At 30.5% G+C, this 24,950-nt stretch overlaps 1 protein-coding gene across 1 annotated transcript in view; it reads right to left on the minus strand.

The window, feature by feature from the left end:
* Window positions 1-24,950, minus strand: part of LOC116772873 (protein pellino) — a 37,477-nt gene that overhangs the window by 9,282 nt on the left and 3,245 nt on the right. Inside the window, exons 2-3 of the mRNA XM_032665176.2 lie at window positions 17,936-18,040; window positions 8,364-8,595 (exon numbers count right to left, since the gene is read on the minus strand). Coding sequence (XP_032521067.1) covers window positions 8,364-8,595; window positions 17,936-18,040 — 337 coding nt within the window. The remainder of the gene's footprint in view (window positions 1-8,363; window positions 8,596-17,935; window positions 18,041-24,950) is intronic.

Genomic DNA, 24,950 nt, shown 5'->3' on the forward strand with positions numbered 1-24,950 from the left:
TTGTTTTTTTTTTTTACAATTGAATATCTAAACAAAATATTTTTGTGTCAGGATCGTAAACACATTGTGTCGAATGCCAATTTAAATGATTATTTTACCGTTTCCCATTTGTCCAAACAATTTTATTCTTTACATTATAGTTTTTTTTTTGCTGGTAATTCATTTCCCACGGCATCAGATTAAGCGACAATAAACTAATGTCCTTCTCCTAAAAAAACATATTATGAAAGGAGCTATGTATATATTAGTGCATTTTTATCTTTATACCACGTAAGCTTTATATGTGTTTATATATTTTCAATGATAACCTTAGTTGGAACACAAAACTTGAGTTTCTAATGCTGCCTTTGTATTTAGAGTGTAATGGTTGGTCCAAAATTAGCAGAATATTCATTTGTTCAGTATTTTAAAAGCATATACTCGTATGTAGGTACATAACAATTATAAGACAGTAAATTTTTTATGAAATTTTATCAACAAAAATATTGTAGCTCAATGAAATCTTAATTAATGTAAATTGTTGTTATAGTAGAATATACATATAAGAACAATATTTTCAAGAACAATTTTAACACGTCCAGAATCCTTCACAGCCCAAGACAATGATTGCCAGTAGACAAAATAGAAAAGATATTCTTTTTATTTGTTTTTTTTTTTATTTATTTCTTTATTTGATGTCCAAGAAGAATAGACAATTGTTTAGCTTCCAGTACACGTATCCGAATCTATTCGCGCCTCTTTTATTCGCCATTTTCATTCTCGGACTCATTGTCTGTTAACAAAAGGGGACCCAAAATGGCGGCAGATACGTTGCATACGCTCTGAAACTTCTATCATCTATTAGACGATAATTGAATAGATGTTTGGAAACAAACTTCATACAATTTCCGTTTCAGTATATCTGTTTACAGTTCTTGATTAGTTTTCCAAAGTATCAACTTGTACCGATTGGAGCCATCAGCTTTGCAAACGATAAAATCATGAAATACAACCGAATTCACGAATAAACAGCATATATATAAGTTTTATATCTCAACATTATGTATATTTATGTATTGCTACGACATTAATAATATTATACTTATATACAAATATTTATATGGGATCAACTAGAAAAAAAAAAACATTTAAATAATGTCTTTACTGATGTACGTCTTGTGAGTATGCAACAAGTCTTGTTAAGGCATTCATATCAGAGGAAAAACTCAATCAATGCTTCAATAATACCAGCTTCATTGCAATACAATTGGAGCAGCAACATATATAGGCTTATAGCTATACAACAGCCATCCGTTCAAATAATGCCCATTGTCTAAGACAATGAAACGAATAAATATAATAATTACATATAATATACTGTAAAATTTCCGTAGAGAAATAGAATTAATCTATAATCAGAAGCAAAATACAGACAATTGATTGTGAAATTAAGTCACAAATATATCGAACGTATTTAACCCACGTAGCAAATACCAATAACATACGTCCGCTAATATTGAATAGTTAATATTGTATGATAACAAAAAGTAATATTATATACAAATAATTCATACAATAAATACAGTTGTAAAATATTCTTATATTTTATTTTTATTCTTATATTTTATATTTCAAAATCCACAGGAGCAAATATATAAAATTAAACTTGCTGATATCATTATAGCCGGTAGAGACCAATATAGAGCAAGAGGGCAATATATATGTATATATGTATTATATTAAAAACATCAATATGTCTAGACGTCCAATAACATTGAAATAAACTAACGAATCCAGACCTCTGGGTCTGATGAACCGTCTAGCCGCCCTTCATCACGAGACGATGCACCATGTATACAGATTCAACTCTTAAAAATTTATTTATGAATTTTTTTTTATTTAATATTCATTGAATAAATAAAATAAAATTATTTTACAAATAACATAATATGTGTTCATATATTTTCGCGATTACGGATTTTAACAAAATTACATTTCTAGTATCTGCTCGCGATTTTCTATTTCACTTTTATACTACCTTTTTTTTAATCGTAACATTACATACTAAGTACTTTAGTATAAAATATAAGGTGTCTTTGTAATGAACCTTATAATTTAACACCGGAACCGCAAGTTCTCTGTAACGGTAACTATGTTAACTGTTTATACTTTCGAGACAGTATGATAATACGGTTGACTCATTTAACTGATAACAAAAAAAAATACAAAGGAGATTATATTGTGTATAGAAAGATTTAGGTCGAATTAACTTATAAGGCAGAGATAGCAATAAAGAAATTATATTTGCATTTTAAATCGAGCTCACATTATAAATACGCAGAACGTTGAGATTGAATATGGGTCTTTTTTTCAAATACCATGTGAATTTTTATTCAACCGCGTTTAAGACTAAAGAGGCCTCTTCCGTGAGAGTATAAAAGAATTCTTTGTAGAACCCGTGATTACGACTGGTTTCATCAAGGTCGTAGGAATGATAAAAAACAACTGCAAACTCACTAAATGGAAATACGTTTAAATGAGACAGTAAATGTAACTGTACATATAATTTTGTACGTTTGTAACATCCGCCATACAAAAGATCCATTAAGTGCAAAGTATACGTCACATGATGGATTCACTGTCAACGAGCTCTCAGACGACCGCACAATGACCTCAATAACGAAGGAAAAATTACAACTAATAGTATTCACAGGCTATTTAACACATCTCATAAATTAAACAATTTTTTTTTATAGCTTTAGCCAGCGATTTGTTAGGTGATAATTAAACATATGTTTATACCCAATAAATGTTTTTGATACGTCACTGTACTTGTACAGTTACTTGTCGTTTACTTGCTGTTTACTAAAGTGTACTTTTCACTAGACAACTATTGTGAAAGGTGATTTTTAAAGGAATATTTTTTTGTGATTAGGACAATGTATTTCATTCTTACTAACTAGCTCATACTGTTTGCAACACGATAGTGAACTATATATAATTAATAAGAATTTCTCCGACCTGTGTAATATCACCTTTAGTTTAATAAAACTCTAACAAATAAACAACTATATTACAGTGATTGTGTTATGTAATTTTCGTGAACATTCAGTTATTTTTCGTCATAATTGGCTGGTAATAATTTTATTTCACATTGTCAGGTAATTATTAGGTAATTAGGTAATTATTGTCAGGTAATAGGTATGAATAAAAAGAAAGTCATGTTCTACTTTTATCTGAACCCCTACTACGTGATCGCTAACTTGTTATTTTTGTTATTTCTTATCGAATAAATAAATAACTTACGAATGAAAAAAAACACTATCGATTAATGAGCAAACTAAAAATATGACGACGAAGTGAAATGGGATGAACAGTCGGAGCCATAAACGGAGTGATAAAAAGAATTACATAAAACAAACAAAATGATATCTTTCATAATTCAGTTAGTTTGGTTTTAATTAAATTAACGAATAATAATTATAACCAAATATATATGCCGTTAAAAAAATAAATATTTACGTTGAATTATATATAAATAAATACAATTATGATGCATTGTAAACAAAAACGATGTCTGGAAATTTCCAGAACGACTTTCACTGAAACGCTCTGGATCTCAGCCAAAATAAACTCCGACGGTTATATTAAATCGATATTTAGACAAAATTGTTTAGTCGATGATTGGAATACCATGCCGTAGTGATGTCTATGTGCGTAGCTAATAGCTATAGTGATAGATATCTTACAGTAATCTTACCACTGGTTTACATGGACACACTACGTACGGACCGTATAAAGTTATTTCATTAATCAATAATCGCACATCATATTATATATAAATTATGTATTAAAAATTGGAAACTATCCGTATGGAGTGTGAAAACTAGTATTAATAATACAGGTCGGGACGTTTCGATTTTGACCAGAACCCATTAAATACCGTATACGTATATAAAACAAATATGACATAAAATTTTATCGCAACCAAAACGTTGAGCGAACGTAGAAAATATGATTAGAATTTGATATTGGTTTTTCAATAAATTATTGTACATATAAGAATATTAAATAACGGCGTATTTGTTATTGATTAATTACTTTCGTTGCGATACATTTATAAAAAAATAAGTCTAACAATGTGATATTAATTATATAAATTATTATTATATATCCATACATGAATATATATATTTACAATAAAAAGATTTCAATACAAAGATGTAAAGTAGTACTTACAAAAAAAAAAAAGAACAAATTATCATTGGTAATTCTTTGTTAATATTGCAAATATGTATGTAACATATTTAATAAGTTCAATTCATAGGAATACAGTTTTTTAAACAGATATTATCATTTTTGTTGATAATATTTGTTATATGGACTTCCATCAGGTAGGAGACCAGCTGATTATAATTAAAATAATATCTCTCATTAACGGTTCCCACGTTATAACTATAAGAGTTTTATTAACAAAAGACAGCGAAACTTAAAAGTCCGTGATCAACAAATCAATATATATATTGGCGTGTTTAAATCAACGCTGCGACCACTTCGTGCTAAGATAATATTAATTCGTATATACGAGACAATTTTCTGAGAGTCTGTCGTTCTGCTTGGCTTCAAAAATGTAGAGTAATTAATATATTGTATTGTATACACATATGGTTATATTGTAAGAATATAAAAGTAATATAATTTACAAAATCCGTGGTGTCAGTTGTTTCAATCGATTTGTTGGTTGTTGCGCGGCCGTAGGCACGGCGACGTCCTTGGCCGCGCCGTCTCGTGTCTGACGTCACTACCACCCCGCCGACACCCCCACACTCCCCCCACACCACCTTCTCACTCGGCACGCGGATGACGTCCATCACTGCCATCGGATGCACTGGTCATAGCGGACTCATCGCCACCACGACAGACATTTTGATACGCTTATTGTAAACATTCCCACAAATAGAGTATTAAAATAACTTCAAAAAACATTCAGCCATAGATAAAATCAAGTGACACTATGTATATTTTTTGTCTTAATGTAATTTATACAATGTCAAAACGAGTATTTTTCAATGACACTAATAAACATGTTAATTCAAATACCGTGTCAGTGGGACGTTGAATATTTAAATCGTTTAAAATTTGAACGCCGTCCAGCCATTCATCTGAAGTCTTAGGAGTCTTAAGAAAAATATAAAACACAAACTTGTCGAGTGTCTTGAAACACTTCATTATAATAACTTGCTTCACACACAATGTACTTCGTATTTTTATCGGTCAAATAATTTATTGACATACCTACAGATAAGAAATATATGCCACAGCTGTTTTTAAATATTAATTATTTATCTTATACCTAAATTTTACACGTAATTTAAATATTATTGTGAAATTAAGTCTTGTTACATATTTTATTAATATATAGACTTTTTTTATATCAAATGTACATATTTTAAGTCGTTTTTGTATCATAATTCCTCGTTTATAACAAACCCCTGTTAACCTTAAACTATAGTTCCAAGTAAAATTTTTTATTTAGTTTTTGCTCAGCTTATTTAAAAGGTTTTTAGCTAAATATTTTTTCTTAAACAAAATGCTTATCCTTAATTAGTATCCTTACAATGCATACAGATCGTTAAGAGTTTATCATTCAATATATAATTAAAGGTAACACTATAATGGGCGAAGAGAATGAAAAATTACTCAGGGTCCGTATGTAGTGGGTCGATCCCAACTTGAAGTTGGAACATTTACGAAATACGAATATGTGTTAGTTGTAATTGTATTGTTATTGAGACTATGTAATCCTTGTAATTCATATTTCCGACAAACCCGTCTTGGGTAAGACATTCCATTTATAATTGAAGACTAAGACTAATCATCATGCCACAACCAAAACCAGTGGGGTATGATTGGAATAATTGCTAATATAAAAAAAAATCCTTTAGAGAATTTTCAACACGTGCGCCACTTAAATTACGGTCGTATTCCTGCTGATCATAGTTTGATGTACCTAAGTCTAAAACGTAGCCACGACGTATTTAAACTCTATGTGAGCGAAGTCGCGAGCTAAGGATATAATAGTTAATACATGGTGAACACTATTAACAGCCGTGCTCAAGGGCCTAGAACGTGTAATTCAAATGAAACAACTTAATACGTAACACAAAACTTTTAAGTTAAAACAAAAGCGTGCATATCGTTTTACAGCGACGGTGAGTACGGTAACAATGAACGGGACGTCGCACTGAGGATCGCACCACCGACACCATACACTTCCTCATGCCATACAGGATCCAGACTTCAATTACACACGCATAACGCATACGGATGTATTGAGACACGTTTAAAGTCCTCGCCTTTGATGTTTAATATAACATTATACTAGCTGCTGCCAGCGACTTCGAAATCAGGCTCGAAAGCGCCATCTATTGTCTTTATGTGGGACTCAATGAAAACTCAAACATCATAACATATAACGTTACCGCGGGAAGTTTGGGAAAACATTAATTATGAGTAAGTCACTAAAATCGATTCATAATTTTAATGTGTTGATTGTAAAAGATTAACCCATTTATACATAAATTAATCCAATTCTAGTATAATAAAAGGATTCAGAAGTGTTTTAAGTCATAATGGGGCAATCAGCACTTTATTTACCCTGATGTCGTCAAACAAAAATCCACTCAAAAAGATCTGTTTAGGACTTTTAGCTTCAAAAAGAAACATACAATGTCACACACGTTAGCATTTATGATATTATTAGTACTGTATATGTGTGCGTGGTCGGTTCTGTATTGCTGATAAAATTTTATAATCTATAAATATATATGATAAGGTGCATTATACTGTGGATGTTCGTTAGGGGTCGTTGTCATGTACCGGACCAACGCATTGTTCTCTCCGGGGGGCAGTAACCCATGTGCGACGATTAGATACGGCCAACGGGATACCGCAAGTAAACATCGCTTAAAACTCATACATACACACACAACATATAAATATATATATATGTATATATGTATATATATATATATATATATATATACACACACAATTTATTAAATTGTATATATTTATATATAAATGGGATATATATGTTCTCTAACTGCACCGATGCAGTCCGTGTCTCAACTAATAACAATTTTATATAAGGAGTTGTTTTTTATTATGTGTTAAATATAAACGGAATGATTTTAGTATTAGTAAGCAAACTAAATCTATTATTAATATATTAAGATTCATATGAAAAAAAACGTTGTAGACTACGAATGTATCGTTCCCATATTCATTGTGGAGAGATCATGGTACAGGGAGGCTTTGTTCGCTACACGGAGCACAGTGGAGACGCGGCACGCTGATAAGCTCTCATGCATGAAATCCATAGTTTCGACACATTGTCACTCCAACTGTTATCAGGAGGCAGCTTTGCTTAAATATTACAAAATGTCTGTTTGTAACAACCTCGTTTGTTAATTGTTGATTCTGGTTTCATTTTACCTTCCCTGTTATCATACAACATACTGAACTGTCTCGTGATAGTTTTTTAAATCTCCTCACATGCTTTTATGGCGCAGAAAAGGATAAGCTATTGTTAGAAAAAACTTAGTGAAAGTTTTTATAGATCCAAGTAATCAGATTTGTGAATTAGAATTGAGTATATGAAATGAAAAATGAATGAACACTAGCAGGATTTGAATCCACAATCTACGGTATATCGCGTTCCAGACACATTGTTAACTCAGCTATCGTGCAACATACTTCAAGGCGATATCCCGAAGGTTGCAGGTGCAGATGCTTTTTGTACTATTTAATATTTGTTTGAATTATAATTCAGGTACTAACTCAAATTTATTTTAAATCAACATGATTATAATACAATGATCTTATAAAAAAACCTTCACCCAAAAATTATTACAAAAATATGTTTATAGATGTCACTGACGAATGCATTAAGACGATATTTCGATCCACACAAAACTTGTTCCACTGTCATGTTGTTAGCAACTATCGCACCATGCAGGTAGAACGTGGAACTAATTAGATTGCCTGAAGATGCAGACATCAATAGACCTGTTCCATGGAACATGCTGAGGCAAGTCCATTAACTAATAAACCTTCATTAACCAACACACGAAATCACATATCAAGGTTTTCGAAAAGGTCTTCTGTTTACATTTCGTTAGAGAAAGGTCTGTACTGTACTTCTTTTACAAAATAGACGAACCTTTACTTCTCTATAGAGATTTTGCATTAATGTTGCCAATTTTTTCGATTATTATATATAAAATACAGTTAGTTATATACGTACAAGGAAAACCTTTAGACCATATCGTTAAATATAAATGTCAGCGCATCATTGAGTTATGTAAAAGTATAGGACTTACTTGAAACATATCTGTGTCTGGATCCTCTGTGTACTCTACGATGACGGCTTGGTTCCTACTGAGGGTGTAGGATATGGAGTGCTGGTTAGCGTCCAGGATAGCCTTGCTGCTGTGAGGAGTCTTCACCACGTAGTGCTTTGATCTACGGACTCCATTAGCCTGTGGTCTCCTATATAGCACGAATTTGCTACGACGCCGGCCTCGTTCTCCGGCGGGTAGGAAACCATTGTACCTGTAATAAAATGGAAATTCATAGAAATTTCAGTGTGTAATGGAAACATCATTAATAACACATTAATTCAACACATCATTGTTTAGATCAGTGGATTTCTCATCCCAAAACAAGAAAAGCCAACAAATTACAAATCAGCGTGTATACGAGGAAATCTTCCATAATATTTTAAGGGCGTATTATATTAAAAAATAATGTTCCATAATTACAATACAAAAAAAGTTCTATACGATATGAATTAAAGGAATAGGATTATTTGAATTAATTTTAAGAAATGCATGTAATAGAATAGTACTTATATTTAAGATTGTACTTCTATCTACGTTTATACAAAATCATAGCTAAATGTGATGAGAACTTTTATGCATTATTGAGGAACAAAATACAAACACACACACACACATATTCAAACATCACATTTGTAATACTATTGGGATGTACTAAAGGATGTTTAAGTATTAGTATTAGAATATTAGATCAAATTGGGGTGGTCTGAATTGAGTTACAGTCTCTAATGCTTACATCGTCTGGAGCGTGAAAGACGAGTCGCTTCTGAGTAAATCAATTAAGATCATAGTTGATGCACCAGTTAAGAGAATTACAGGAGTTGATTATTTATTATACTAATTAAATATCAGGAAGCGCTTTTAATTACAAGCGATTGATTTAATTTCATATGTAAGCTATAAAATTTCAACTGAAGAGTTATCTGATATTGTTAAATATTATTTTATGTTAGAAGCTTGTTACTCTTGAGTGACCATTATTGAACAATTGAAACTTTACTGTTGATGTCGGCTTAACATAAATTTATCTCGTGACACTACTTACTACTACATACGAAAATAAATTATGTTATTACTATAATATGCGAAATTTATGAATGATAAAACTAATTGTTATTAAACGAGTTTAATTTAACCTTATCGAGTAATCGTAAGCCAAAAATGCATTAAATATTTTTTGGGAAAGAGATGACTTACACTGCCAGCATTGTCAATCCAGATTAATATCAACCAAACGTAGCTAAGAACTACTGCAAGAAAAAAACAACATCAAAATCGGTCTATCCGATTGAGAGCTGCGAAGCCACAAAGACCACAAAGATAAACATCGATATCAAACTTATAACAGCCCCGTTTTTGCTTCGGGAGTTAAAAAATTATAAGCGCATGTAGTGTTATGTTACAACTTGTGCTGATGATACATGATGATGAAGATTATATTTGAGAGAGTTTTAACCAGATGAATTGATTGAGTCCTTACACGAGCCGCGTGCTAGATAGAACTAAATCACACTTTGCTATATTTGAAAATCATCTAGAGGTTCAAACGAAAACTATTAATGCAAAGATAGTTCCATAATAATTCCAATAAAACAGCGAAATTTTTTATTTAATATTTTTAATTCAATTATGAATATGAAATTACGTATTTGATTATTTTGCTCTAAATGATTTAAATAAGGAACAATAAGTAAAAATGTTAGCCTATACATAATAGTAGGTAATAGTGTATATCTATAATAAATTTAAAAGATAAAAAACATTTTGCATCTCATTGCTCAAAAAGAGTTTTATTACTTAATATTATAAATATATCTTAATTATTCAAAGCGTCTATTCAGTAAGTAATTTAGATGAATTTAAACACAGAGGGCTACATTAAATTCACATCCTAGCAATAAGAGCCTACAACAATCGCGATGAAACATACATTAATTTATCAACGGTTATAACTGCAGACTTCAAGCTTTACGTACATTATGCAGCTTAAATTGAAGAATTAAAACGTCACAAGAACGTGAGACAATACAGGGGTACAGAGAGAAATATAACTTGGTAGGCAAGAAATTCTACGTCGGCTGCATGGGAAGCCGGGCGAGTTCTGTCATTGTATTATTGTATAACCTGATGTAACTCATTCAAATAATGCGTTACGGTTTTAGGGTACCGTTGTGTGAATCGTCTACCGGTGAATTATATTCAATAGTTTCTTATGGAATACTTATGGCATAGTTTTTACATCATAGGGTTCTGTGCATTTAGTACTACAATGTTTGGCTTGTTGTTGGAAGTTTTTCATAGCTTTATGAATAAATATAGTCACCTAGATTAACCCATTAAGCATTGGAATAATAAGACATATTAGACATCCGAATCCGGAGTATAAAACGGGTTTTATTATAATATTAAACAATTTAAATGACATCCGTGTATATAATTAAAGGTCTCCAACTAAGATGGTCGTCAAAGCGGAAATGTTTGTTATTATTGTTTGTTGCATACATTCTAAAGGTCAAAGATTAAATAAACATTGTAATTATTTTCAACATTGATGAAGGGCACTTTAAAAAGATTGTTCAAATAGATACAATCTCTCTTAATTTTTAATCAATGTTCTCTAACTTATTTATATTTTTTATTGGAAACGGTTTCATATTTTTTTCTCCGTGAAAACGATTTAAGCTAAATTGTATCGAATTGAATCCAAATCGAAAAACAAAATCTTAAGAAATATCCGCGAGAATATAAATATGTAATATTGAAGTAGATTTTATTAAAAAAAAAAAAAAAAATATTCACGTCGTTTTCTACCTATAAATTTTTATTGACGTAAGTAATTTAACAACTTTAAGAGAAATTATTTGCTGTTGTAACGAATAGGAACAATTATCATTTATTATATGTATATAGTCTGTATTATATAACTTTTATTATATTCAATAACTAGTTTTTATCTGCGACTCCGCCCGCATGATCATCAGAGATGCGCTCAGAGAGAAATATATACAGTGTTTTAAAACAAAGCATATAATGACATACGTTGCAGCTTTTAATTTTTAATAACCTAAATACCGACTGCAGCGCCATCTGTCGGGCTAATTGCATACAAAAAATTCATTCAAATCGCTCCAGCCTTATAGAAGTTCAGGGACATACACACGTACACGAGAATAACATATATATAAGAATATAACTTTTTATCCATTTCGATACTACTTTTCGATTTTATTATTACACATTATTTACACATAATAACTTATGATAAAATAACATGTACTATATATGTGACATAATACTTGGATTTTAGATAATTTTTTCAAAAAAAAAACAACTAGTTTAAATTCCATAAAAATATAAGTATCATAATTATGAACATTCAAAATGAGCATAAAACAAATAAAATCATATTATATCCACTTTTTAATCGAATTAGTACAATATGGGTTGCATAACCTGAAGCCAGCTACGTACTGGATCGAGGTAAGTCGCGGGTTTCAACTATAGTTAACACCTTACTATGTGTGTCATAATGCTATTACCGTCACTGGATTTAAACGTCACTTCGACAATATATAAGCAATAAAAAATAACCACCCTTATGCGATTCGATGAATTTTATTCAGTGTTTTCAATAGAAATGTTTCTCTAACCTTGAAATCGTGATATATAAATTGATAAAAAAATAATAATAACGTAACGACAGTTGAAAAATCTATTAAAATTACATTAAGGTCGACATCAAAACGTATTTCTATAATATCTTTCATCTGAGCGTAATAACTTTAATCAAACAGCAGCGAAGTCAATGTGGTCCATTACAGAAAAATCAATTTCATGCTTTTACCGCAACATTCACAGTCACGGTTTGACGCCTCTTAAGCTAATTTCACCGTGCTGGAAGCTTGATATCATAGACGATTTTTATTTTTAATATAACCTCAATAAAATTAAAATTATTGAACGGTTGGCAGTGATAAGGAAATAATTAAAATTATATAATAAACAGCTTATATAGAATAACGATCCAATTCCTGCACTAACACACAGCAATTAATAGACGATTCAAGTTATATATAATGGAATGGTTCTTAAAATGATTTTATTAAATAAAGTAACTTATAAGATCTGTCGTGTTACGGAAACGTGTATATAATGAAAACTAAAGATTATTTGTTATCTCTCTGTCATCTTAAACACAGACTATATAAAAACCACTTAATAACGTGTGCTGATGTCATTGACTCCTTTGTGTTTCTTCCGTATCGATGCTTCTTCCTTAATTCGTGCTATACCTACTGTTTAGTGTAAACGACCCGAGCTAACTGACGTCTGCCATGTAAATAATGCGTACAAACGTACTCATATTAATAAAAACAAACGATAGTGGCCAAATATTAAATGAAACCACATACCCTTTAGCTTTTTACAAATGTTTAAGGAAGTTAAAATTATATATATACACAGACTTTCTCGTACATAAATATGACTACAGACCACTACAGACAACTATGCATGTATTTGTAATTAGCATAAGTTCAAGTACTAGAACTATCGCCTTTTATGTAAAAGGATATCCTGGATCACATCACGGTATCCACAGAACCAGTACTCTACCCTGTGGTTATACAAAAGAACTGGTCGTAGCTTGGAGCAAAAAAAGTGTGATGTACGTTTTAGAGACCTTAAACAGAACAACACGTTAATTTTTTGTCAGCTTTGAAGCGAAAGAGCAAGGAAAGATTTTTTTTGTATTTTATTAACAATTATTTAAAACAGTTATCGTAATAATTTAAGTTAGAAGAAGAAACAAGTTTTTCTCGATTCATTTAAGTCGATTTGTTTCGTTTAAGATAATGGGTCAATTTAAATTTATTTTTTTCTTGATGGTTTATGTATAGGCTTAATTTAAAATTATTTCTATTCTGGATACGAGAATAATAAAAAATACTTATTTAGTAATTAAGACTAACCACCAAGTGAAGTAAAGTTACAAGTACGAATTTAAATATGAATAAAATATTAAATATTTAAATTATTATCTATCGTTATTGTTGAAAAAAACATATATGTGATTTCTTCAAATAAATGTTGAAATGTTTTTGCTTAGTAATAATCCGAACACACGTACATACGAACATTACCAAAAAATTACATATATATAATGATAGTAGAAAATAATTTGTGTTGCAGTTAAGGCGACATACAAATAGCTCCTTAAAAGAATGAGAGGTTGTGTAAAAGACGACAATATTTTTGGAAGCCGTTCAAGGTCGCCGGCACCTACAAACAAAATTTATGTTCTACTTAAAGGGATTGAAGTCCTTTCATCTATTCTGATAGAATTATAATACAGTTATTCCGTACGTAACATGAGACTTTGTTACACAAAACGTGTTTCTTGCAAGTGATATCGCGATACAAACGAGCCAGGACATAATAAAGCATATAAAAAAAAATTAAGGTAAAAAAAAGAGAAGAACGTACATGTTTTATGTGAAATATAATAGAGCTATTTAAAATTGGAACAAACGCCACGTAATAAATGGCCGATAAAATTTTGGATTCAGAGATATTCAGCTGTGATGAGTAAGTTGTAAATTCCCCATATCATCACACGACACAGCACGCTACTCCGACATTTTTTCTTGTTAGTCATTACTACATATGATTAAGCTTAAAATAAATTAATATGTATCCTTGCCTTACGGGTTAAGTATAATGAAACAGATATATATTTTAGATATAAGGATAAGAGTTTGTATGTATGTTTGTTACAATTAATCATATAAATCGATATAAAGGTAACTTTAAAGTTACGTAAAATCATTATAGATCAATACAGACGGAGGTGTTAGAAGTAACTAAGTAAATATCCATACTCTGAATAATGAGATCTAAGATTTTCGCGAGTTTTATTCATTTAAATGAAACTAATATTTTTCGGATAACCTACACGTGTGTTTTTTTTTTGCTGAAAAGTAACCGAAACGGCGGGAGTACGTAGTTTAAAAAAAAATATAATAAATCACACGTAGTTTATCCGAAAAATATTAGTTTCATTTAAATCCATACTCTGTCTTCACTAATCGATTTACAACCACGCTAACCAATATAAACGAAATACGTAATTTTTAGTTGATAATATATATATTTTTTATCTTAATAAACCATATTATAAATATAATACTAGCATTAAGTACATATATAATTGAGAACAATTAAAACAATGGGAAAACCAAATCAATATGTTCTGTGGCGTTGAATAAATAAAATTATATTTATTTATCTTTTTCAATAGTGAGGGGGAAGTATTAGGCGGGAAAACCGATTCGAAAAAGTCATTAACGAAATGTTACGATTGCGTTCAAACCCCACTAACAATATCTACAGGGCTTGTCAAAAAATTCTACGAAATTCTTCATCATCATTACGGTAAATGGAGATGGGATTTTTTCAGAATATTTTTTGTTAACTATCAGTTTGTAATTGTTATTATTACCGCGAACATTTTTTCCGTCTAGTCTTATATACCGAATATCAAACGAATTGAATGAAATAGATTATGTCAATATGTATAAAAATATTAAAAAGTAATATATATATATATATATATCATAAAATAATATTACTATAAATATACAAACAGAATAAAAAGAAATGCAAAATAGCCTTGATTTAGGCACGTAATAAGGAAATAAAGGTAAAATAAAATATAAAAAAAAAATGTTTTTATATTTGAAAAACTTTTTTAAAATATTAATCATAACGATAATGATTTCACTTAAGTTATTGATTAATTCTTGTTTGCGATACGTATGTATGATAGAAAAAAATGGTAGATTTAGGAGATATACTCGTGTGTATATACACACACCTCGGGTTATTAAGAACTTATGACTCTGTAATTTGTTTTTAATTTTATTGTAATAGTTTTATAATGATTTTGTGTCATGGAAATTTTATAGACGTGTTTTTTTATACATATTCCTGTTGAATCAAAAAAAAACAGACATACAGTCTTAAATACGGTAAATTCAAAAGGAGAATTGAAAAGTTTTAACAAAAATTTGTCAGGACTCCCATCTATATGTACAATATATGTGAGTTAGCCACACGTGACTTGGTTTCTTGTGAGATTTTAACTAAAGTAAAAGTGTTTTTTTATTAAGTAAATAAAAACGCATCACATATATTTTCCAATGATTAAGACATACATTTTAATAAAGGAGTAATTAGTTCAGTCATTTAAATTCTTTAGAAATATTGTAATTAATTAGACAATTGTATCAATATTATAAAATTTAAACATTATATATGTTAATACGTATATATCAATACCAATACATATTATAAAACGAAGTCCCTCGCCGCGTCTGTCTGTCTGTCTGTCTGTTCGCGATAAACGGAAAAACTACTGCACCGATTATCAAACAGTTATCACCACTCGATAGGGTGATTCTCGAGGAGGGTTTTAGTATGTAATTAGTTAAGTTTTTGTATTTACTTGTGTGTACATTAACGATATTTGTTAAAGATGTCGGTAAAAACTTAAGCCGTCTGAAACCTTTAACGAAAACACTGCCTAAAATATTTGAGATGTAAGAAAATAATATATGGGGGAATTGTGTATTCTATATAGGTCTACAAAACAGTCCGCGGTGGCATATGTCTATACCTTTATACCGATAACATGCTATACCCTTTTAACAACTTAAAAAAATTGGCATTCCTATAGCGTTATACGGTATTAAGTCTTATCAAAATAAATTACATCGTTTTCAATCCTACATCAGTATCTGTAAATAACTTTTTAAATCATTTAAATACGGCGGATGATTTGAAAGTTATCATAATATAAGTTTAATAATTCTCAAAATTAAATAGGCTATTTTATATTTTTTACAATTCTTTGTATAACCCTTGTATTGTATAACCCTAGAAGCCGGAGCTGGTACCGAGCTGGAACATTCAATACGCACTATTTTTGTTCGATTATCAATAAAAAAGAAGTCGGTGAAAAAAATAATAATAATGATATTGCGAAGTTAAAAGTTGCACGCATTAAAATTTTATTGCAAACATTCATTCGAAAAATATACATAACTAGTCTGCGACTTCGTTCACGTGGACTAAGTAATTATGCTCAGTGTTGGCAGTGACATCTACATATTGGACACGTTTAAATGCCGCCACAGAGTACAAGTGTACTAAAGTAATAGAATAATACAAAAAGCGTGCAATACGATTTATATACTCTTTAGGAGCAGGAATATAATAATATGTGGGAGAACTGTTTAAATATATAAATTGATATATTGACTGTTGCATCACAATATATTTTTGCAAATATTCATTTACATGTAAAATACAGTCAAGTACTTTGAAATATGACTGTATTGAGTGTCATTAATGTGTTTTATACATGTTTGAACCATGTTTTAGTACATTGAAAATAATTAAATGAAAACGTTTATTAAGAAACACACTTATTCCCGCGGGTCACAGTTGATATATAAAACAAATGTAAATAAATTATAAACTTTGTCTTATACTGATGCTAGAATTATATTACTCCAAAGTTTCATCAAAATCTACTTTCCGTAAAAGAAAAACAAACATCGATACCTACGTACATACAGAGTACAGACATGCGACCTCACAAAACTTACGCCTTTATAATATTTATTTATTTTTATAATCACACTGTGACACAGAGAGAACCATTTTAAAACTTCATTAACAGAATGTATTAAGAATACAAGAAACTACACCCGTTTAATAATAAATATATTCTTACATATATTTATATTTTAAAAGCTTATTTTCATTGAATTTAAAATCTACAACGTAGTGAGGTCGTCTTACTGTCATTATGTAGACATTATATGAATGTTTTGTAATTATGAAATAGTTTTTGTAATGCTAATAGAATAATTAGAGCATAATGTTACAAGCTAAACTGTTCGCTCATAATTTTAATATAAAGAGATCCTAATAAAACAGAACAAAGGAGATGTATGACGCTTGAATCTTGTATAAGTACGTTGTACATTTCGGTAATGAGGTTGAAGCGGACGAGAAACGTAAACAATAGTTCAGATCCATCCCTTATACACGAGGAGTTTACAAACATGCGTCCGACGGACGAGTTACCAGAATAGTGCTTGGACCTTGAGACAGATCGTTCACATTATATGGATACATTAAAATTTATAGAGGAAAATACATATTGGTTGTGGATCGGTACAAAGCTACGTGTCGGCTGAACAGTATGTTATGCGATTTTGAACGTATCTGTTGACTACTGACTGTCGCGCGGATCGACCCGCCTGCTTAGGTATCGAGCTTAAAGTAGCCATGTCCTTCGTGAAGTTAAATCTACTCGAAGACCAAATTTAAATGACAGGAGTTCACCAAAAAACGTAGCAAAGAATGTGAGGTACTGTGGCATGGAATTTTATATATATTTTTACTTCAGTCACTAATTTCTTTTGAAGTAAGTTTTGATTTCCTTTATATATAACAAACGAGTAATAAACAAGCAAAATACTCACCCTAGTATAACCAGCTCCCCGTATTTAACGAGAGGTTTCGGCTTCTGTTCGGAGCCGCTCTCCCCAGCCTCCTCTAGTATCGGTGAGTCCGCACTGTCCGCAGAACTGAAACAAATCATTATTACGTTAACATAAATAATTAAAATACAATATAATTAACACTTTTAATAATAAAAAAAATAAAAGGGACAGAGAGCATACACAACGGTTTTGTTATTCCAACAAGAACTCCTTCACAGACAGGCTTAATGGAAATCAAAACAATAAAATGAGAAAGGAATAGTGGAGAATAATATAGAGTTATTGAATATACATAATTATAAACTTATATAAATATTACAAAGTAAAACTTATATACAAAATTTTAAGTGCATGTTTGCATTAAGTCTAAAAGTACAAAATTTAGTTATGAAATTAAAGTTATTTTTAAAGCATGCGTAATTCGAGACCAAGGACCTAAAGACCAAAGGACCTAAAGATTAAAATATGTAAGAATATTATTTCATAAAGCGAGCACTGAAAATAATTTCTTATAATAGTACAAAAAGCAAATGTCACAAACAAAACAATTGAATATTCCAATGTTTTATAAAAAAAATAAAAGAAAGGCTAAGAATACTAACGGAATGCTCAAGTTACCGAGGAAGTCGTATATCATATTCTACGTGTCCGCCCGTACCGTATAAACGCTACCCACAGTTGATACAACCAAAATCTTGATCATAGGTCAAGTCTATCATTAAGAGAACTGGTTTGAAACAGCTCTGGGTCAACATTCAAGATTATTAGATTACAGCCGGACATCGACGTGCATTCACGTACAAAATCGAAAATAGAAATTATTGAATACCATTAGAGAAATTACATCAAATATAATTATAGACCATCTCGCTAATTGCGCATTTATTAAAGATATCGTTAGCCGTGACCCCCGACCCGCGGGTCAACTAAATTGAACCGTGATAAGTTCCCTATTACGGAAGAAATACTCCTTGTGACAGAAATATCATATGAAAATAAAAATTATATAATTTCTTTATTACAAAAATAGAACAAAGAACTGGCGAAGTAAGCCGTGTATTGTAATGTTTTCAATATTCTGTAAATTTCTGTGTTTGATAAAATTTGATTTGTTTTATGTATAGCATTTACTAAAAGCTTAAACTAAGGTGCCAATTTATCTAATAACTTCTGAGTATTTTTGACACAGGTATATAATATATATATATATATATATGTTTGTATTAACTAGAATCAGTGTACATATAATATGAGCCATTTTTAATTACATTTAACATGTTTATTTACACTGTACATAGAGGCGTAATATAACTCCATCATCCCATGGGGGTCGCTTGAGATAAGATTGCCACATGCTACGAATCAGACCTACCAGCATTAATGGCGGTAACACCACACAGCTTTGACGAACTACAGTGGGTAACATTCATATGTCAGTTATCGTTTATAGACAAAAAAAATAATGCATTTTTTTCTTCTATACATTGAAAAAACACAGATAATGAAACTTATGATTATTGAAAGCTAATTTCACGTTACCATATTATATACAAAGATGTATATGTATATATATTTTATTACATTTATATAGTAACGTAAAGTGATACTAAATAGTTTTCGTTATCACGAGATTCGTAATAGAAACTTATCGAGTATTATTTACTAAATTAATTTACAGGTAATATATCAAACCTGTAAATTAATATAATTAAATATATATATTTAGTTTTGGTACCGACATTATTATTATTTAATAAAAATTGTGAGATATGCTGCAATTATGTACATATATTTCTTTCTTTTAAATATAACAAATGCCAATTTTCACCAATTGTAGACATTTATTTTAGAGAAATGATAATTTTAAAATTTCAATAACACGATCGAAACTATTCATATTCCTGATATTTTTACAAAAAATCCTGTTGCAAGGGCAGCTATTACAATAAACACGAAGGTCTAAAGGAACTTCATATCAAAGTAAATAAATATATGTACGGCGATCAAATTGAATGACTGGTATAGCGAATGAGTTCTCTAAGTGGTTTATCGATCGTATAAGATAAGATATGTCCGTGACTGCACTCAGTCAACAACTGGGTCATACAAACTCTAAATACATACATCCACTTATCTGATCTTTAAGTACAAAGCGGCATAAATAACTGGGCTACCCCGCCGCAGACGGACGGGGATATTTAAAATTAAAAGAACAAAAGAATATAAGCGCTTGGTTTTGATTAAACGTGAGCTTGGAATTTCTTTAAGCGCTGGTATAAAAAGCTTTATTTGAATCCCCGTGAATCTTGGCAAAGGGTCAGAACTCGCTCGGTCCCTCTCTTAGGCGCTACTCTACAAAATTGTCTTTTATTCCGTAGTCTCTTTGTCGGCGGACTCGGTTTTTTTGTTATCGTTTTCAATTTTAAGTTTCAATAGAATATAATGCTACTTAAACTATTGTAAGTAATACTTTCCAATCGTATTTATACATGTATACAAACAAAGTAATATATTGTAGAGTAAGTGTGTTTGATATCAATTCAGCGATCTTCACTAATGTATAATTCTTATGAGACGAATTTTTAGTTCTGTTACACACCTCATATATGACAGCACAAATTATAATACAGATTTAATAAAAATTGCTATTCACAATATATTTCATAGTTCAAAATGATTGCAACTCAGAATGCTATAACATATTAAGCCGTAATCATCTTGTGTCAATAGGAAATGAAACGTAACAATTGACAACCTTCTGCATATTAACCAAGTTACAACTACGTGTTATATTCGTACTAGGTAAGTAGGTAGTGTTATCGGTGACCATTTGCCTTATAGGCTTATATGATTTATCGTATCAGTTATGGGAACCGTATAATATTCTGCTAACACAAATTATTTAACTACAAATCAATTAAATATTACTACCTTAATTCGTGGTACCATTACGTTACCAGTAATATTGAATTATTAAATATTCGTAGTTAAAAATGCGTAGTTTTTTTTTTCTTGGCGTTTCGTTTGGAATACTTTCCCGTACCAGATATCTGGGGACGTTTGATACTCGATCATAATTTATTGATTATTTCAAGTACTATAGTAGAGTAGAAATGCCATTCTATTTCACATTTAGTCACTAAACACATTGACTAATTTTCACCGATACGTTTCACTGATGACGTTGTAGTACATATATGTAATGTTTATATTAAATAATGTAATGATAAACTCTATATAAATAATAGCCACGTGCATTTCATGTGCATATTTCCTGAGCATATAAACTTTGAGTAGTGTTAAATTCTCTTATAACAGGATACAAAGTTTTCGCTTCATGTACCAACTACAATGATTAATTCTCAATGTATAAATGAAAATCTAAATAGTTCATCAGTTACCAAAGCAAAACTCAAAAATATTAAACGAAAAATTAACAAAGCAAAACGAAATATATCCTAAGGATAGAGATTTAACGACTAAGTTAAGATCCGTTTCCGTGTCCGATAATGATAGAATCCGCGGACATATCTTTTTAACGATCCCGGGCATCAATCAGTCATGACGTCACCGCCGTAAGGTATCTCGTGACGACAGCAATCTACTCCATTTACATGTCTGCTTTTAATTACATCTGCTTCCTAGTCTCGACTTCGTCTGCAATTTAATTGTGATTGCAATAACATTTTACACGTCCATCACGGAATGGTCTTCATCAAGATTATAATTAATTCCGGGTTAAATAATTAACAATACCATTGTTTGTTTCGTTTAAAGATGAATACCTTAAACCACTTTCTGTTAGGCACATGTTTAAATATTATGAACATAATAACTAGTTCTGTATACGAATGTTATGTAGTGAAAAATTTAGAAACTTCGTAAAATAATAAATTTGAAATATACATACATAATATAATATATAATGTTTCTTAATATAATTTATATAGTATGGTTTCTTGTATGAGATAGATATAATTCATATATTATTTATATACTATAGAGATACGTATTTCAAACAATTAAATCAAGCTATATGTATGTCATAGTTGTCCAATATGTCTTGATCCCTCTTACGTTGTACGTGTACAGTACAAATTTCCAGTAATTATATGATACCAATTCTCGGTATTTTAATGAATCAGTAGGCTGCGATGTCGCCCAGCGTCCGCTCCGTGGAAGCCCACGGCTGTACGAACAACGGAAGTTTACGTTAAATAACGCCTACGTGTTAGGAATATATTGAGTCATCGGTGCAAGCGTGCTCGGGCGCGGTTGTAACGAATTGAAGCTTCACATAAACATATTATAAAAGTTACTTGGGTATGTCCGCACATCACTAGCGCACGAATAGACATCTGGACGGTTTTCATACTTTGAAGTTATGTATCGACTTATATGATAGCATGAGGTTATACATGCACATTGCACAGCTCTGAACAAACATTTTTTTTTATAAAGCAATCATAAAATTTCATAAAATAATATCTGGTTTGTTGTAGTACTGAGACCAAAATTTGTACGGAAGAAAAAGACATCACATCATCAGGATACATAGTTGATAAGAATCTTCGTGTTTAATATAACCTCATAAGTCATAATCGTTCCATCAATTGGAAAATTACAAATGTCAAAATAAATTACTATTTAAATTGTTATTATATTGAATACAATGGAAGTGTTGCAAAGACAATATTAATATTTGATAACAGCTGCTTTCTTAAAACATTACGTCGTTTCTTAAAACATTAATACGTCTTAATGGAAACACTATGACCACAGTCTATACAATAACTAGATCTAAGTCATACACTCATAGTCACTGCTAAATTACACAAACGCTCAAAACAAAACCTTAGTGCGGTTATAGTTTCGCACGGTCACGATGTAGGCTCGATTTAGTCGACCCAACTTTCTATGTGAGACGACAACAGTTAATGATTAAGTCACTATTAAACAATTACGTGGCATTATTCTTTTAGTATTTTAGGACAATTTATACATCCCGATTCTTAATACAAAATATAAATTATTAATGCATTTTATTATTTCATTCGTTCCTTATTTCCAAAACACGTAAAAAGGATGCCTAAGATTTTGTAGGACTTAAAATAAATTTAAATGTAACGGGTCAAATAGTTTTGTATTCGAACATATAATTTTATTGCATTTTGTTCTATAAACGTATTTTACGTATGTATAAAATGAAACAAATTTTTTCAACTTCAATATAATATGACAAAATCTAACTAATAATAACAATGATATATATCAATTATAGTTACAGTGCTTTCTACGTGAGAACCCTTTCTAGACCGGGCATTAGAAAGCAGTAAAGTTTAACCACAGACGGTCACCCATTCGATAGTGAAGTATCGAGACCGAGGGAACTTTGTACTTAAGGATAAATAACATTAATGAACTGCTTTACAAGATCACCTGTTTAATACTTCGTAATAGATTAATTTTAAGAAATTTTGTATAAAAACATGTTTGTATTATATATAGATGTACTGTAAAATTAATTTTATTCCTGGTTCCTTAGCATACTTATATTTTATTTATGGCCTAGTAACATATTTATTGTAATTTTTATTATTAATTTATTTATTAAGCGATGAAAAGTTAGTTCACTGAACTTAAAAAATCCGTTTTCAATTTGCTCCACTCGTTGCAAGTATAGTAGTAAATTACGTAGATAATTTTGAAGAAATCTTTCGAACTATTCTGTTTATTGCAAGAAATATAAATATGGATTAATATAACCTTCGATTAACACAAAATAATGTTAAGTACAAGTACACTAAATTTAATCAACTACAAATCAGAATCGCCTCTACTTTTCTTGGAACAAAAAAAGCCTGAATTCTTTAACGTAAAAAGTAAAATTAATTAGTAAACGTTAGTAAAAATTGTTCCTAGTTTTTTTCTGATTTCAGTTTTATCGTTTAGCAACGAACTCAAACGAAAAGTTGCCGTAATTATAAGAGATATTTCGTTAGTCACAGATAAAGCAATAAACCCGCGTGTAGATTGAACTAAAATCTGAAAAAAAAAATCAAGTGCCGTAGCCGGCAGTTAGATTTTTATCCGATCGCCGGAAATTAATGCAGAAACGAAGCGAATCACATGAAGCGTGAAACGAATCTTTGAAAAAAAAAGATAGACTTATAGCTATGACGTCATAAAAAAATACAGTTTAAGTAAATATTCCGTAAATAAAACATTTAAAAAAATTCAATTTTGAACCTAAATTTCTATATTATGGACATACAATATAGCTATTAGTATAATTGTTTCAGAACTTCTAAAATAAGTTTAATATTTGAATGAAAAATATTTGCATATTTAATTTACTGTCTCGATATTCAACACTCACTGGACATTATAAAATATATAATACAAACAGTTTGAAATTAATGTTAAATATTTATAATATTAATATATATTTTTTGTATACCAAAAGGAATCGGTCGCTCATCGAACTAAGTAATTAAATTAAAAATTTCTTAAAAAGTGGATACGTAACGATTTTAAAGAATATAACGCGTACTTCACACGCGATCCAATAATAACCTACAACGAAACCTTGTCCGTAATACGTACACGCTTTTCCAAGGATTAAAAAAATACAATAACGTTGTAATGTTTTCCGTTTTATAGTTATTTTTTTTATATCTACTAAGTTTTACTAAAGAGCTTGCGAAGCAAAGGTCCGGTACACAGATAACCATTAAAAAGCTTTAATTCCTCAGTATTTATAGTCGTCCTTAAAACCTGAATTTGGCACTTCGCAGTGCACTCTATAAGGCCAAACGAAGGGAGGTCAACGACCTCGTATATGTCGACATCGTGCGTGCGCGATGCAATGGAGGGTTGACCTCCCGGTTACTCCACCAATAAAGTCGGCATACCCTCTAATATAGGAATCATGGGACCGAGTTGGCGTCTTAAATGTATCGGGTAATAGGCTTGGCGCGTGCCGAGGGGCCAG

Source organism: Danaus plexippus, assembly GCF_018135715.1.
Source record: "Danaus plexippus chromosome 18 unlocalized genomic scaffold, MEX_DaPlex mxdp_35, whole genome shotgun sequence".
In the NCBI taxonomy this organism is placed as follows: domain Eukaryota; kingdom Metazoa; phylum Arthropoda; class Insecta; order Lepidoptera; family Nymphalidae; genus Danaus; species Danaus plexippus.